We start from the raw sequence: 18,215 nt of genomic DNA on the forward strand, positions 1-18,215 counted from the left end.
CAGATGAGATATTAGAAAAAACTTTTTGACAGTGAGGGTGATCAATGAGTGGAACAGGCTGTCACGGAAGGTGGCGCGTTCTCCTTCAATGGAAGTCTTCAAAACAGACTGGACAGGTATCAGTTTGAGATGGTTTAGTGAATCCTGCATTGAGCAGGGGGTTGGACACGATGACCCCGGAGGTCCCTTCCAACTCTAACATTCTATAAGTCAAATATGACAATGATATGGACGGAGAAGACAGACACACAGCTAAAGCGAGCCATGCTCGGCTGAATGCGTGTGCCCTTTGTTTCAGTGATCAATGCCCGAGAGCCGAGCAAATCATCTGATGTTGAGTTTGTCGATAGTGCAGACACTAACTTTTCACCTTTTTTTAAAGTGTTTTTTGCAACATTGTGCTTAAAAGAAGGATTTTTGATACTCACTGTAAAATCTCTTGGAGCCTTTATTGGGGGACACAGGTAACCATGGGGTGTATGCTGCTGTCGCTACGAGGCTAAGGCTACTTTCACACTAGCGTCGTACGACGCACGTCGCAATGCGACGTGCCGACGCATGCAGTGAAAAAAAACAACGGGGGGCAGTGGATGCAGTTTTACAACGCATCCGCTGCCCCATTGTGATGTCCGGGGAGGCGGGGGCGGAGTTCCGGCTGCACATGCGTGGTCGGAAATGGCGGACACGACGCACAAAAAAAGTTACATGCAACGTTTTTTTGTGCCGACGGTCCGCCACAACACAACGTATCCGTCGCACGACGGATGCAACGTATGGCAATGCGTCGGTAATGCAAGTGTATGGAGGAAAAACGCATCCTGCAGGCAATTTTGCAGGATGCGTTTTTTCTCCAAAACAACGCATTGCGACGTGCGTCGTACGACGCTAGTGTGAAAGAAGCCTAACACTAGGCAAAAAAGATTTAGCTCCTCCACAGCAGGGTACATTCACCAACTGGCACACAGTTTGCTAGGTAGTGAAAAAGCAGTAGGAGAAGCAACAACAATTAACTATATACAGGCCCAACCAAGGCCCACAGGCCCAACATAGGCACAACAAAATAAGGGTGGGTGCTGTGTGCTCCAATGAAGGCTCCAAGAAAGATTTTATGGCCAGTACCAAAAATCCCCCTTTCTTTACTGCTTTATTGGGGCAAACAGGTAACCACAAGACATCCTAAAGCAGTCCCAAAACAGGGTACAGCTCAAATCAGGTAGGGCAACAGGCAACAGCCACTTGCCAGCCTAGGTAGAAAGGTGTTGCATCAGCCGAAGCATAGGTATGAGACCCTTCTGATAGTGATTGCAACCACCTTCCAGGAGAGAAGGGAGGACGCGATGTCCTGAATGGGTTCAAAGGGGGGGGGGGTCCCTGAAGAAAGCTCAAAACTAGGTTAAGATCCCATGGGTCCACAGGGGTACGATATGGTGGAACTAAACGAGCACCTCATTGAAGGAAGGTCTTGACCTGGTGACGAGGTGCCAAATTCCATTGAAAAAGAAGTACTGAAAGGGCGTATATGTGACCCTTGAGAGTACACTAAGGAACAAACCGGACCCCTGTCCTGATTGCAAGAAAGTAGAACAAAAGTGGTGGTCAATCAAATAACTAAAAATAATAAAGCCACAATTGGGCTGCAATAATAATAATGTAAAGATTGTGTAAAAATATACAATTACAAGAAGGCCACTACTTATTAAATGAATGGCAAACCATTCGGTGTAAGAGTAAAACAGAGATCCTAAAACTATGGAATCCAAGATATAAAAATAAAACTTAAAATAAATATATAAAAAATCTAAAAAATTGGAGAAATAATAATGAGGAAAGGTACGATGTACTAAAATGCCTTTATTACATAAATATATATTTATACAGGGCAACAATAGGCAACTCAAAAGTGTGCCTGTAACTGGAGGACAAAATGATAAAATTTAACAGCAAAAATAGCACCAATATTGTAACGGACACCGAGAAGGCAGAATATAAAAGAAAAAAAAAAAAAAAAAAAGTTCATACATATATGTAAGACAATATAAAAACATATATATATGTATATATTAAGTAAATAAATAACAAATTTAATAAAAAATCGTATATAAAAAACGGGGGATGGCCGTAAAAAAAGGGGGGAGGGGGGGGGGGAAGGGGGGGGAGATATAAACACTGAGCAAACTGAACAAAGTACGATCATAAAATATATATATGCAAAGGCGTGTATAGTAAACATATACTACATATGAGGTGCACACAATGAGTAATAAGGTGCAAATGAAAGTGCAAAGTGTAATACAGGCTGATTGAAACAAAAAATATATATATAAAAAACAAATAAACTAGGTGATAAGATACAATTGAACACACAAAGTGTTAAAGTGGTGAGGGATAAACCCTAAATCACGAAACTTGCTCAATGTGAAAATTACATACGGCCACAAAAAATATATATTTACCAATGCCAGCTAAGTGTCCGGTCCTCCAGATACCGCACACCCCGACGCGCGTTTCGGACTGTGTCCTTCGTCAGGGGGTGGCCACCCCCTGACGAAGGACACAGTCCGAAACGCGCGTCGGGGTGTGCGGTATCTGGAGGACCGGACACTTAGCTGGCATTGGTAAATATATATTTTTTGTGGCCGTATGTAATTTTCACATTGAGCAAGTTTCGTGATTTAGGGTTTATCCCTCACCACTTTAACACTTTGTGTGTTCAATTGTATCTTATCACCTAGTTTATTTGTTTTTTATATATATATTTTTTGTTTCAATCAGCCTGTATTACACTTTGCACTTTCATTTGCACCTTATTACTCATTGTGTGCACCTCATATGTAGTATATGTTTACTATACACGCCTTTGCATATATATATTTTATGATCGTACTTTGTTCAGTTTGCTCAGTGTTTATATCTCCCCCCCCTTCCCCCCCCCCCTCCCCCCTTTTTTTACGGCCATCCCCCGTTTTTTATATACGATTTTTTATTAAATTTGTTATTTATTTACTTAATATATACATATATATATGTTTTTTTATTGTCTTACATATATGTATGAACTTTTTTTTTTTTTTTTTTTCTTTTATATTCTGCCTTCTCGGTGTCCGTTACAATATTGGTGCTATTTTTGCTGTTAAATTTTATCATTTTGTCCTCCAGTTACAGGCACACTTTTGAGTTGCCTATTGTTGCCCTGTATAAATATATATTTATGTAATAAAGGCATTTTAGTACATCGTACCTTTCCTCATTATTATTTCTCCAATTTTTTAGATTTTTTATATATTTATTTTAAGTTTTATTTTTATATCTTGGATTCCATAGTTTTAGGATCTCTGTTTTACTGATTGCAAGAAAGCCAGGATGGAAAGAAGGGAAAAAAAAGACATGGGTGTTGTGTTGCTATCCTCACACTAGCGAAGGAACGCATTCCAGGTCTAAAGATAAAGGAAACAGGTTTCCTTGCCTTGATCATGGTCTGTATGACCTGGGAAGAGAAGCCTGCCTCTCTAAAGACTGCGGTCTTGACGGCCATGCCATTAAATTGAGAGACCAAGAATTCTGGTGGAAGAGGGGACCCTGAGAGAGTAAGTCTGGTCGTAGGGAGTTTCTAAAGTACATCCGTGTATAGTTTGACCAACTATGTGGCAGGCTCATCTATGCCAGTATGGAGCCACCAGGATGACTGGAACTCCTTCCACCTTGATCTTCTTGAAGAGTCTGGGTATCAGCGGAAGACGTGGAAAAAGTTACGATAGTTGAAACGGAGACCAGGGAATGACAAGGGCGTCATAACTGACAGCCAGGGGGTCGCAAGACCTGGCCACAAACCTAGGGACACCGAGATTCATCCGAGATTACACCATTAGATCGACATCCAGGATTGTCCCACCTTTGACAGATCTGATGGAACACAGAGGGGTAGAGACCACTCGCCCGAGGAGAGACCCAGACTGCTTAGGAAGTCGGCCCAGTTGTCCACGCATGGAATATGTACTGCTGATATTGCTGGCACATGCCACTTGGCCCAGGTTAGAATCCGTGAGACCTCTAGCATGATGGACTGTCTGCGTGTCCTGCCCTGGTGGTTTATGTATGCCACGGCCATGGCATTGTCTCATTGAATGCGTACTGGTCGGTCACCTAGAAGGACCTGATAGTGGCGAAGAGATCAGTAAATGGCCCCGATTTCCAGAAGGTTGATGGGGAGAGAGGACTCCTGAGAGTTCCAGCGACCCTAGACCTGTGATGAAAGAAGAACGCCCCCCCCCCATCCGAGGAGACTGGCGTCTGTCGTGACAACTTGCCAGTGAAGGTGAAGGAATGATCTCCAATGCCGAACGGAGGGGGAGAGACTCCACCATGCCAAAGACTGTCTCAAAGAGGCAGAAGAATGGAATGATCCAGAGACTAGATCCTTTTGTCTCAAGCTGAATGGGAGGGCTAGCTGGAGGAAGTCGAACTGTGCAAAAGGAACGGCTTCCATGGCAGTGATCATCTTCTCTAGAACTTTCATGCAGAGACATAGAAATGGGTGTCTTAGAGAACGAGTCCCCAGGTGGTGTTTGGCGATCTTTTCCTCTGGAAGAAGGACTCTTCAAGGAGCGTTATCAAATAGCATGCCCAGGATCAGAGACGATTTTGCTGTGTGGACTACCCCATCCTAGACAGGCAAATGCCCAGGGCGACCTGGAGACTTTCAGAACAGTCTCGGAAGGACAGACCCATTATCAGGTCGTCCAGGTAGGGAATGACTACAATCCCTTTGGAAAGAAGGGGGGAGTTTCCAAGGGAAGAAAATGACGAAAGGGGCGAACCTGAAAAGAACGTCTCCTGGTGAATGGATGTTTAGGCAGAGAAGAGAGATAATCTTACCGCCGGTGGCGTCCGAAGTGAGGTGATCCAGCTTAGACCCATCGTGATCCCTTGAAGGGGAGATTGCTAAGGGACTTTTTGGAAGTCGGATGCGCATTCCAGGCCTTGAGACAGAATTTTATGCATAGCGACAATATTGCTGGTAATACGGGCGGAACAGCTGGCGGAGTCAAAAGACATGGCGAGTAGATATTTTGCTGCGTCGGCAATCTGATCCGCAACATCAGCCAGTTGATCCTGCAAGGCTGCTGATAAGATGCCCTGTCGAAGGAGCTTTACGCAGTCGTAAACTGAGAGCTACCCATGAGGAAGTTGAAGGTGGAGTAGAGAGAGGCGCCAGCAGCCTGAAAGGCGTACTTGGTTAAGGCCTCGATCTGTCAGTGGAGTCCTTGAGAAAGGCACCATCAGGCAGTGACAGGACAGTCTTAGGGTACGTTCACACAGGACTTTCTTGCTGCTTTTTTTTGCTGCTTTTTTTAATGCTAATTTAGGTGCGTTTTTTTGGTGCGTTTTTTGGGTTTGTTCACACAGGACTTTTTTGCTGCAGATTTTTGCTGCAGATTTTTGCTGCTTTTTTTATGCCAATTTTCAGCTGCTAGGACACCTCACAATGGCTCTTCACACCTTACTACCAGGAACTCCCTCACAATAGATCACAATCAGGACACCTCACAATGGCTCTTCACACCTCACAATGGCTCACAATGGCTCTTCACACCTCACTACCAGGAACTCCCTCACAATAGATCACAATCAGGACACCTCACAATGGCTCTTCACACCTCACAATGGCTCACAATGGCTCTTCACACCTCACTACCAGGAACTCCCTCAGTCACAATAGATCACAAACAGGACGCCTCACAATGGCTCTTCACACCACACAATGGCTCACAATGGCTCTTCACACCTCACTAACCACACCCCTAAGCTCTTGGCTGTGAGATCCCTTCCTGCTGGCCATGATTTTCTGCACAAAAAACGCAGCAAATAATGCTACATGCGTTTTTTCAGCGTTTTTGCAGCGTTTTTTTCATCACCCATTCAAGTCAATGGGTGGAAAAACGCTGCAAAAACGCAGCAAAAACGCTGAAAGAAGTGACATGCCCTATGTCCAAAAAAAGCAGCAAAGCAGAAAAAACTGATCAAACAAAAAACCAACGTGTGTGCATGAGATTTCTGAAATCTCATAGGCTTTACTGGTACTGTAAAAAGCAGCTGAAAATTAGCATAAAAAAAAGCAGCAAAAAAAAGCAGCAAAAAAGTCCTGTGTGAACGTACCCTTAGCGTTCAAGCGTGTGACTGAAAGGTCCACAGCCGGGGATTCTGCCCATTTACTGAGGAAATCGGGACCAAAAAGATAGAATATATCCAACTGCCTTCTACACTGAAACCATTTTTTAGGGTGTTCCCACTGTTTTGTAAAGATTCACTCAAATTCCTTATGAACTTGAATGAGACATCAGTCCGGGGTAGGACCCTCCTCCTCCTTAATATTGAGGGTCTAATTGAAGGCAGATATTAGTCTACTGACCATATCCTGGAGTTTGGACAATTCATCCGTGTAGGCTTCAAATTCTGACTGTAAATCAAGGTCGGACCCCGTGGCCACCTCAGGAAAGGAGTAGTGGTATACCGAGGGCATCTTGGAGAATATAGAGGGAGAATGGGAACCAGACGAGGAACTGGAGTGAGCCTGCTTCTTATATCTAATACTTGATCTGCCATGTTGAGTGTGATGGATGGGTACCTGCAATTCGTCCTGAGGAACGATCAGAGTACTAGTGGCGGCTGACAAATTAGGTAAACGTACAAGGACTGGCACTAGGGGACTGGGATACCTTGGTTAGGTCAGTTACTGATTGAGAGATAGCAACAGCCCACTCCAGGCTCAGAAACCAGGGACACAATTTTGAATATATTTTGTTGAGATTGAAGCGCGCTCTGGAAGAAGGTGAAGAGCTGGGATCTCTATCTATACTGATATCCCCACCGCCATAGAGAGGGACTCTGGGGAAAAAAAGGAGATTTTTGTGTACTCACCGTAAAATCTCTTTCTCTTAGCCTCTTATTGGGGGACACAGGACCATGGGTGTTATGCTGCTGTCCACTAGGAGGCGACACTATGCATAATCTGAAAAATATTAACTGTGGCTCCTAATCTGCAGTATACACCTCTGGACGGCATCAGCCTTCTCCAGTTTTGTGCAAAAGCAGTAGGAGGAACGTAACATGAATAAACATAATTATGCCTTTAAGAAGGCAACTATGTACGAGCTCAAGAAAACAATATGAGAACTCAACAGTTACAACGGCCTGGAAAGGGCAACAGGGTGGGAGCTGTGTCCCCCAATTAGAGGCTAAGAGAAAGAGATTTTACGGTGAGTACACTAAAATCTCCTTTACTCTGTCGCCTAATTGGGGGACACAGGACCATGGGACGTCCTAAAGCAGTCCCTGGGTGGGAAGCAATAGACGAATATTGTGCAGACAGGCCCCTATACTTAGGGCACCGCCACCTGCAGAACACATCTACCTAGGCTCGCGTCCGCTGATGACTGGGTATGAACCCTGTAGTGTTTATTAAACGTGTGTAGGCTAGTCCAAGTGGCCGCCTTACACACTTGTTGTGCCGAAGCCTGGTGCCGAATGGCCCAGGAGGCCCCTACCGCCCGTGTAGAGTGTGCCGTAATACCGGCTGGAAGAGGAGAATTCTTAAGGCGGTAGGCCTCTTGTATGGTGCATTTGATCCACCTGGCAAGGGTAGCTTTGCAAGCTCGCAGACCCTTGTGGCCGCCTTCCGGAAGGAGGAAAAGAGAATCAGACCTCCGGAATAACGCAGTCCTAGACACGTATATACGCAATGCCCTGACGAGGTCAAGCGTATGCAAAGCCTTCTCCACTCTATGAACCGGAATCGGACAAAGGGATGGTAGTGAAATTTCCTCATTGAGGTGGAAGTTGGACACAACCTTCGGAAGGAAGGATGGGGACCGTACGAAGAACTACCTTGTCCTGGTGAAAGGCCAGGAAGGGCCATCTGCAGGAGAGTGCTGTCAGTTCAGACACCCTGCGTAGCGAGGTGATTGCCACCAGGAAAACCACCTTCTGGGAGAGAAGGCAGAGCGGGACTTCCTTAAGGGGTTCGAAGGGTGGTTCCTGCAATGCTGTCAGGACCAGGTTGAGGTCCCACGTTTCTAGTGGTCGCCTGTAAGGGGGAACCAATCGGGAAACCCCCTGAAGAAAAGTCCTTACTTGCGGCTTGGTAGCAATGCGCCTTTGAAAAAGCACTGAGAGGGCTGACACCTGGCTCTTAAGCGAGCCCAATGACAGCCTGGCCTCCAGACCCAATTGGAGCAATCCAAGTACTTTGGGTAGGGAATAAGGGAGTGGGGTCTGGCCACGAGATTCGCACCAGGTAAAGAAAGCTTTCCAGGTACGGTAATAAATCTTGGCAGAGGCTGGCTTCCGTGCCCTGATCATGGTTCCAATGACGTCCAGCGAGAGCCCTGCCTGGGTTAGAACCCAGGTCTCAAGGGCCACGCTGTCAAATTGAGAGCCCCCGAGTTCTGGTGGTAGAACGGGCCTTGTGATAGAAGATTGTGGCGGTCGGGGAGACGCCAGGGGGCGTCTGCTGTAAGTTGTACGATGTCGGCGTACCATGTACGTCTGGGCCAGTCCGGTGCAATTAGGATGGTTGGAACTCCCTCTTGTTTGATCTTCCTCACCACTCATATCAGGGGGAGAGGTGGAAAAATGTACAGAAGCTGGAACTGGGTCCAGTCCTGAACCAGAGCGTCTGCTCCGAGCGACCGCGGATTGTGTGTTCTGGCCATGAAGTTGGAGACTTTGGCATTGAAGTGGGATGCCATTAGGTCCACATCCGGAGTCCCGTCTATTTCTTGTCGGCTGAGGAAGTCTGCTTCCCAGTTGTCCACACCTGGAATGTGGACCGCCGAGAGAACCGACCCTGTGTCCTCCGCCCAGTGGAGAATATGTGACACTTCTCGCATCGCCTGGGTACTGCGAGTCCCCCCCCTTGGTGATTCACATATGCCACAGCTGTGGCATTGTCCGACTGTATTCTAATGTGAGAGGCTGCCAGTAAGTGATGAAAGGCCCTCAATGACAGGAGGATGGCACGAATTTCCAGGATGTTGATGGGCATGGTCGTTTCCACTGGGGACCACTTGCCCTGTGCCCTTTGGTGTAGGTGCACTGCACCCCAACCCGTCAGGCTCACATCGGTGGTCAGAACTTTCCAATGACTTGTGAGAAAGGATTTCCCCCTTTGCTAACAAGGTTCGCTTGAGCCACCAGTGCAGGGACCTCTTGGTTGACGACATTAGCCAGAACTCCCTGTCGAGAGAGAAAGGGTTCTTGTCCCAGGACTTGAGGATGGCTAGTTGGAGAGGCCTGAGGTGAAACTGGGCAAATGGGACGGCTTCTATTGCTGCCCCCATCCTGCCGAGGACTCTCATGGCAAACCGGAGAGATCGAGGGGGTTTGCGGAGGAGGGTGCGAACTCCTAGACGGAGAGCCAGTGCCTTGTCCTTGGGAAGAAGCACTAGACCCCTGGAGGTGTTGAATAGCATTCCCAGGAAGGTCAGAGACTGACTCGGGGTTGGTGATGACTTTTGTAGGTTGACTAACCAGCCCATGCGACTCAGTCTCGATTGTGATTGAGACGCTGAGCTCGCAGTCCTTGAAGGTGGGAGCCTTGATGGGTAGATCGTCCAAGTATGGAACGACTACTATGCCTCTGGAGTCCAGGACGTCCATGGTGGCTGCCATGACTTTGGTAAACACTCTGGGAGCCGTGGCGAGTCCAAACGGGAGAGCCACGAACTGGTAGTGGTACTGGTCGATTGCGAACCTGAGAAATCTCTGAAGAGCAGGTGCAATCGGTATATGCAGGTATGCATCTTGTATGTCTATGGAGGCGAGATATTCCCCCTTCTCCATGGACGCAATGATGGACAGAAGGGACTCCATGCGGAAGTGACGGACCTGTACGGATTTGTTGAGTTGTTTTAGGTCCAGTATGGGCCGCACGCTGCCTCTTTTCTTGGGGACTACGAATAGATTGGAGTAGAAACCTCGGAAGCGCTCAGCCGTGGGGACCGGTACTATAACTCCTGCTTGAAAAAGCGAGGAGACCGCTTGCCGGAAGGCACGAGCCTTGGCTGGTGGTTTTGGGGGGACAGAGAGGAAGAATCGGTCCGGTGGGTTGGAAGTGAACTCTATCTTGTATCCGGAAGACACTAGTTCCCTGACCCACCTGTCTTCTGTAATAGGCAGCCAGACTTGATGTAAGAGCAAAAGTCGGCCGCCTACGGGTGTGGTGTCTTCCGCGGTCCGTGAGTCATGATGAGGAGAAAGTCTGAGACTTTCCTCCTCTGGGTTTACACTGGGCTGCTTTTGACTGCCAGGTCTTGTCCGACCTTTGCGTTAATCGTGAGTTGTCCCTGCGTGGGGAACGGTTACGATTTTGTGCTGGACGCGAGACAGACCAGCCCGAAGAATTCCGAAAGGATCGGAATCGAGTTTGGTTACGCTTCTTGTAAGTGCGTTTAGGTTTCAGTTGGGGAAGAGAGGTACTCTTACCCCCGGTGGCGTTGGATATCATTGTGTCCAACTGTTCACCGAAAAGTCGCCCACTGAGGTAGGGGAGGTGCGTGAGGGACTTCTTTGAGGCTGCGTCGGCTTTCCATTCCCGCAGCCAGAGGATATGCCGAATTGTGATGGTGTTTGATGCTATCCCCGCTACACCCCTTGCTGAATCCAGAGCTGCATGAAGCATGTAATCTGCTACGACTGCCATTTGAACCGCTTGGTCCGACAGCTCAGGAGCGTATGCTTGGAGGCCAGCTTGTAAATTTTTTGGCCCAGGCCAGAATGGCCTTGGCAGCCCAAACTGAAGCGAACGCGGGAGCCAGGGATGCCCCTGCGGCCTCGAAAATTGAACGAGCCATGCGTTCTACCTGCCGGTCTGCTGCGTCCCTGAGGGTTGAGCTATCTGGCAGTGAAAGGAGGGTCTGTGCTGCTAGTCTAGAGACTGGGGGGTCCACTTCGGGTGGATCTGTCCACTCCTTGGTATCATTCTGCGGGAAGGGGTACCTCGCCTCCAGATATTTGCGATTAGCGAATTTTTTCTCAGGCTGTGAGAACTGCTTTTTAAGGATTGCCTTAAACTCTGGGTGGTTAGAGAAAACCTTAGGCGGCTTCAGAGGTCCTTCAAAGGAAATCTTGTGTTCTGGGGCCTCTGGTGGCAGATTAGAAATGTCCAGCACCCGATGAATGGAAGAGATTTAAGTCCTCAACTAGCGCAGTATTGCTAGGGGGGATTGGGATCAGGGACCCCTCCGTTTCCTTGTCTGAGTCGGAGTCACAGATGCCTTCCGAATCCTGTGTATCACTGAGGCGTCCCCTGCTGGGTGAGCTGGGGAGGAGGCCTTCTCTGGTCGGGGATTGCAGAGATCTGCATTGTCTGTCCCTGGAAGGGGACGGTCTAAATGACCTGGAACTACGGTGTCTCTCCCTAGAAGGTGATGACCGAGTGCTATGGGATGACGTAGAAGGACTTTGTGTCCGCTTGCGTCCTGACTTAGACGTGGATGTGCCAGGGTCGTCCTGTCCCTGAGCCAAGCTCTCCCTTTGCTGGGTAACGGTCATAGCCAAGGCATGACTCTGCAGAGCCTGAAGCAATGTGGAGGTTAGGTTATCTATAGACTGCGTCATAGATTGCGACATCTGAGTGACCCATTCCGGCGTGGCATTAGACACTGAAGCATTGGTAGGGGCCTCTTGGGGCTCTGACACAGTAGTATGAGTGCAGTCCTGGCAGTGTGGGTACATACTGCCACTGGGGAGAGCGGTCCTGCAGGCTGTGCAGAATGCCTAATAGCAGTTCTGCCTGGTTCTCTTGGACCTTGAGCCCAGCATAGTGCACAGAGTGCAGAAGGGCTGCTATGCAGAGGACCTTACAGGGGTAGCTATGCAGAGGACCCTATAGGGGAGCCTTATAGGGAATATGGATTCACAGCCGAGTAAAACAACCCAGCTGTGATCTTACGCCACCAGTTTGCCCCTAGGTCCAGTGCCGCCACAGTCCTGTGCCCCCCGGAGACTGGCTGGCCTGGTCCTGCTGACCGGGAGATGCAGGGTTAATCCTTACTGCAGTAGAAATGGCCGCCGAGAAGAGGCAGGGAGAGAAGGGGGCGGAGAGCTGAGAAAAAGGCGGCAAAGCTGTGTAAAAACGCACCCTTTCTGTCTCGATCTGCCCCCTCTATGACACTGTAGAGTGTCATATTTGTCATCTGGGGGAACGGGCCGGGGGGTGGAGAGGAGGCGGCGGCTTCAGCTAGGCCGAAGCCGGGGCCTAAATTAGATGCCTGATGCCCAGAAGGGCTCCAGGCCGGCGCGAAAGTCCAGGAGGGGGTCGGATCTGAACCGGACCTCCCCCCGGATATAAAGGCAGGATAGCGGTGGGGATGTAAGTGGAAGGGGGGCCCGGTGAGGGGTCCCCCTGAGGCAGTATAAAGCTGGTGCTGCCGCAGAGACAGGGGCGCAGGGAGCCCTGTGTCTGTCTGTGCCATGCCTGCCTGCAGGAGCCCGCAGCTGGGCTGGGGTCCCTGGATGCAGGCGCAGTGTGCTGGCCCATTGCTGGGAGCTGCAGAGTGCTGCCTGTACAGGCCCTACCTGAGGCGTCTCAGCCTAATGCCCCCAGAGGGGGATTAGGGAGGGTGCTGTTGTCACCTTCAGGGGCCTTTATCCTCGCCTCGACCTCAACCCAGAAACCAAGAGGAATTGGGGAAGGAGGGGGGTCTCGACTTCGAACCAGCACCCGAGGGACTGGGGAAGGAGCAACATGGGGAATAGCCATCTCCACTTCAACCGGGCACCCCATGATAGGGGGCCGAGGAAGGAGCCATGCCGGGAGTCTCACAGGAGACCCACCTTTCTTCATCTGTAATCCGTCGGAAAAAAAACGGAGTAAAAAATCTTAGGTGTGCCTCCTATGCGACACTAAGCAAAAACTGGAGAAGGCTGACGCCGTCCAGGGGTGTATACTGCAGAGGAGGAGCCACAGTTAATCTTTTTCAGATTATGCATAGTGTCACCTCCTAGTGGACAGCAGCATAACACCCATGGTCCTTTGTCCCCCAATGAGGCGACAGAGTAAAGGACAGTACAGTGTCTGGTCGAGGTCCCGACTCCATCTTCTCCATCCCGAAGACGACATCAGGAGCCCCTATGTGAGGAGGCTGTCACTCGGAAAAGGCATCCTCCTTTCTCCACCGTCGTGGTCCCAGACGGTGCAGAAGACTGTCGACCCTGACAGGGGAGGGTGACTGAGGAATGACCATCGTCCTCTTCCCAACACCATGCCGAGAAGAGGGCTGGGGTGGGCAAGAGGCAAGGACTGGCTACCATGAAGCGCCCTAAGACACGTTTGAAGTGTCAAGGGGCAAGGTCCTGTCCCACAGAACAGAGAGGTTAGGATGTGGACGGCACCACACTGTTCTCTCGGCCGCTTATTTTGGGAATACAGGGTGAGACGTTACACCCTGTTACCCTAAAGAGAAGAAAATGAAAAGTAAAAGGGAATTAATGAAACACAACAAGGTGACCTAAGGGAAAAAAGACGGATCAGGGATCAGATCCAGATCTGCCTCCTACTGACACTTAGCTATAACTGACAAGCTTTGTTGCTTTGTTCTGGTCGGTGGGTGTCTACTGCTGAGGAGGAGCTAATTTTTATTTTTTTTTTTGCCTAATGTCAGCAGCATACCATTTTTTTTTTTTTTTTTTTAAGGGAACCTGCCACCCCCAAAAATCAATGGTGAGGTATAATATCTACTGTATATAGCATTGATATCAGTCATTGCAGCTGGTAGCAATCTTTATAATGTACGTCTTTTAATAAAGCGTTTACTACATTAACAGAAGTCACTTATTACCATTTCCACATCTTACAATTAAAGGGAACCTGTCACCCCCAAAATGGCTGGTGAAGTAAGCTCACCGGCATCAGGGGCTTTTCTACAGCATTCTGTAATGCTGTAGATAAGCCCCCGATGTTACCTGAAAGAGGAGAAAAAGACGTTCGATTATACTCACCCAGGGGCGGTCCCGCTGCGGTCCGGTCGGATGGGTGTCTCCGGTCCGCTCCGGCGCCTCCCATCTTCGTTACATGACGTCCTCTTCGGGTCTTTACGCCGCGGCTCCGGCGCAGGCGTACTTTGTCTGCCCTGTTGAGGGCAGAGCAAAGTACTGCAGTGCGCAGGCGCCGGGCCTCTCTGACCTTTCCGGCGCCTGCGCACTGCAGTACTTTGCTCTGCCCTCAACAGGGCAGACAAAGTACGCCTGCGCCGCGGCGTTGAGACCAGAAGAGGACGTCATGGAATGAAGATGGGAGGCCCTGGACCGGACCGAAGACACCCATCGGACCCGGACCGCAGCGGGACCGCCCCTGGGTGAGTATAATCTAACGTCTTTTTCTCCTCTTTCAGGTAACATCGGGGGCTTATCTACAGCATTCTGTAATGCTGTAGATAAGCCCCTGATGACGGTGGGCTTACCTCACCATCGATTTTGGGGGTGAAAGGTTCCCTTTAACATTCAAACACTATATTTTTCTTTAATGCAGCAAAATGTAAACAATATCTAGGATTGGCAAGTATGTATATATTATTACTACGAGCTATCCCCCCCACTGCAAAGGGTTGAAGACCTTCAAAGGGACTTATGCATTGCATAGATTTAATTTTTTTTTTTTTACTAATGCTTATTTTTCCAATAACTGGAGGTTAAAAGGGTTGTTTGGGACTTTAACACTCGTGGCCTATCCTTTAGAAGTCCCGGACAACCCCTTTAAGCATTTGCAACTGTAAGGTAATGCAGCCCTAACAAATCACTGTCATGGCTCTGCTGGTCCCAGTTAGGTTATGTGACCGATGATCCTGTGATCTCTGGGACCAATGGAAGCCGCACTGCTTTTCATAGACATTGCTCTTTAGAGTGATCAGTAAGCCAGAAACTGTAAATTTTTTTATTTTATTTTATTTATTTTTTTTTAACATTCCTTTGTGTTGTCTGGCACTCACCTTCGACCCTTTTGAATTGTCTTTTTACTCCTTTCCAGATCAGGAGGTGACCAGTACTGATGATGTTGCATCTGCACATACCCGTTAACCAGAATCGTGCACACGTCCTGGCAGATATGTGCAGACGTAACTACATGAGAGCAGCTCAGGTACACATGCAGAAGTGAGCAGATTAAGACAACCCCTTTAAGAGGTTAAAAAGAAGGGTCAGATTAGTTGTGAATACAGATAGTAGGGTTCATAATAGTCATTATAGATATTGCTGTAATATCTACAGGTCCTTTCTTGTACTCACTTTGTCTGTGTCTGTTCCCTCGCAGTTCACGCTGACCACGCTGCTGTTGGCACGCAACCACTGAAATTCCTTTAACATCTGGGCACCTTTTGGCCCATGCTCATAAGGCAAGTAAAATAGGTCAGCAAGTAACTGCAAATCGTCCAGGTTGACGGCGTCGGCGGTGTACAGCGGCTTCTCATTAGGGCCAGGGATCAACTGATCCTTGTGGACCTGCTCGTCAGTCTGCATTGGGGCAATGTCATTACACACGTCCTCCTGCATACAGGACTCGGAGGACTTCACCTCCCCCACGCTCTCTTTATCAGTGTCCATCGGCTTCAGCTCCTCTGACATTTTAGCCTCCACAATGTCCGTTAATACTTGGTTAACGTTCTTATTGACGTCTTCTACCTTTTCCACCACCATCTCCATGGGCTCCTCGTCCAGCTGCTTTTTCTCCTCCTCTTTGGAGAGCATTGGCGGCTCGTTGCTTAGTCCCGTCCCTTGGCTCATGATGGGCTGTTGGTACACTGTTGTGACGGTGGTTGCAGCATTGAGGGATGGGGTAGAAATTAAAGGCGCCATTCCAATAACTGTGGATTTTGCTCCGCTGAGCGCCAGTTGACGGTCTGGTAAAGAGAGGAAAATAAATAAAACATTCTTACACACATTGATAATGTACAAAGGCTTCTCAAGAGAATTTTCTCTGTAGCCGTCCATGAAGGTACAGCATCAGTCAGCCATCTGCACCATAAACAGGGACACTGGGTGAGTAAAAGGAGAAAAAAAGGAAACACCCCCCTGCAACAGTGTGGGGTGTCTATGGGCCCAACTAAAAAGACGGAGGCCCACTATCTCCCTTTTGCCGCCTGTTATGGGTTTTTTGTGTTTGTTTTTTTAAATCAAGTACCTAACCGGATCATCATCCATTATTCCAGGGTTTTAATTTTAGCTATAAAGTTTTTTCTTGTTCATTTAAACAATTGTTGCCTTTTTCACAAGGCCTAATTTTTATATTTGGATTTGTTCTTTTTTCTCAGGTGGAGGTGTGGCATGAAAGTAAGGACAGACGTGACAGGACGGAAAGAAAAGAAGGTCGGCTGTGACAGGACAGAAAGAAAGGAAGGACGGACGTGACGGAAAGAAATAGGGATTTTTGTGTACTCACCGTAAAATCCTTTTCTCCGAGCCAATCATTGGGGGACACAGACCGTGGGTGTATGCTGCTGCCACTAGGAGGCTAACACTAAGTGATACAAAGAAAGTTAGCTCCTCCCCTGCAGTATACACCCTCCTGCTGGCTCTCAGCTAACCAGTTCGGTGCAAAAGCAGGAGATCAATAACAACATATGAGCATATAGCATGTCATATTATATATGAGAGTATAACGTCAGAATATAAAAACAAGCACAAGCTAATAGGGTGGGAGCTGTGTCCCCCAATGATTGGCTCGGAGAAAAGGATTTTACGGTGAGTACACAAAAATCCCTATTTCTCCTTCGCCTCATTGGGGGACACAGACCGTGGGACGTCCCAAAGCAGTCCTTGGGTGGGGACAACACCAGATCAGGCCCCGTGTAACCGCTACTTACAAGTGCGCCACCGCGGCCTGCAGAGTCCGCCTGCCCAGACTCACATCTGTGGAAGTGTGGGAATTCTAGTGCTTCAGGAATGCATGCGGACTGGACGAATCCGCAAGCTTGCAGGCGTGCCTTGCCGACGCCTGGTGCCTAGAACCCTCGATAGACAGGGAGATAGGCTGACCTCTAACACGGAAGGATTCCTGGATGGTGAAACAAATTCACCATGTTATCATGGCCGATGAAACGGCTAAACCCTTCCTGAAAATGTCAGGAAGCCTTCCTCTACCGTCAGGAAGCCCAAATAAAGCGTCCAACCGTCGGAAGGATGCCGACCTCGAGACGTACCTACTCAGAGCACTCACTTCGTCCAGAATATGGGGAACTCATTCCATTTTGTGGACTGGTGCCGAAAGAGATGAGGGAAGAACTATGCCCTCATAACAGTTGTAATACATTACCACCTTGGTAACAAGGGATGGGGATGGCCTGAGGACAACCTTGCCTTGAAGGTAATAAAGGGAAAAAAAGTCTGAAAGAGCAGAGCTGCTAGCTCCAAAGACTCGTCAGAGTGCGGATATCGCTGAGAAAAAAGGGGTGACTTTCCCTGATAGTAAAGTCTGCCCAAATGAAAAGGAGTTTACTGTAAGGCTCCTAGTACCATTAAGGTCTCAATGATCTAACGGTATGCGATAGGGAAGAACTAAATGTGAAAACTTCCTGTGAGAAAGTCCCTACTTGCAGTTTTGCTGCGATAAGGCGGGAAGATACTAGCACCGCAAACAAAAACTAACGTGGTCAGTACGGATCTCGGAGGATCACTGGGGCCCCCCTTTCTGCTTCCGAAAGGCTTTCGGAAGTAGTGGAAGGGGAGGAATGGAAACTGGTACCACGGCAGAACCAGAGCATGGAGTGCGATGGCTCTTGGATCTCGAGGCTGAACCACGAACACAAGTACATTGTGATTCAGTCTGGACGTCATCCGACCTACAACTGGAGAGCTCTAGTGAAGGCAGATCTGATGGAAGACCTCGGGGAGAAGTTCCCACTGAGTTGAGGCGAAACCCAGACGGCTGAATTTGTTTGCCGTCCAGAGTTCTACTCGTGGGATATATACTGCAGAGATCACCGAATGATAGATCTCGGCCCATCAGAGAAAGTGAGGTACCTCGGTCATGGCGTCTGACCGTGGGAACCTGTTAGATGATTGACGTATGGCACCGCCGTGGCATTTTCCGATTGAATTCGGATAGGGTGACCCGCCAGAAGGCAGTGGACCTGCTGTAGGACTACCGTTCGGATCTCCAGAGCAAGGATAGGGAGAAGACGACTGGCATTGGTAGTTACTAATAACCATTGAACCGGGAGAAAGGCCCT

At 48.6% G+C, this 18,215-nt stretch overlaps 1 protein-coding gene across 1 annotated transcript in view; it reads right to left on the bottom strand.

Annotated features, from left to right (window-relative positions):
- The window catches only part of OGA (O-GlcNAcase), a 60,319-nt gene that overhangs the window by 24,547 nt on the left and 17,557 nt on the right, over nt 1-18,215 (bottom strand). Inside the window, exon 9 of the mRNA XM_077258263.1 lies at nt 15,277-15,887. Within this exon, the coding sequence (XP_077114378.1) occupies nt 15,277-15,887 (611 nt within the window). The remainder of the gene's footprint in view (nt 1-15,276; nt 15,888-18,215) is intronic.

Source organism: Ranitomeya variabilis, chromosome 4, assembly GCF_051348905.1.
Source record: "Ranitomeya variabilis isolate aRanVar5 chromosome 4, aRanVar5.hap1, whole genome shotgun sequence".
Taxonomy (NCBI): Eukaryota; Metazoa; Chordata; class Amphibia; order Anura; family Dendrobatidae; genus Ranitomeya; species Ranitomeya variabilis.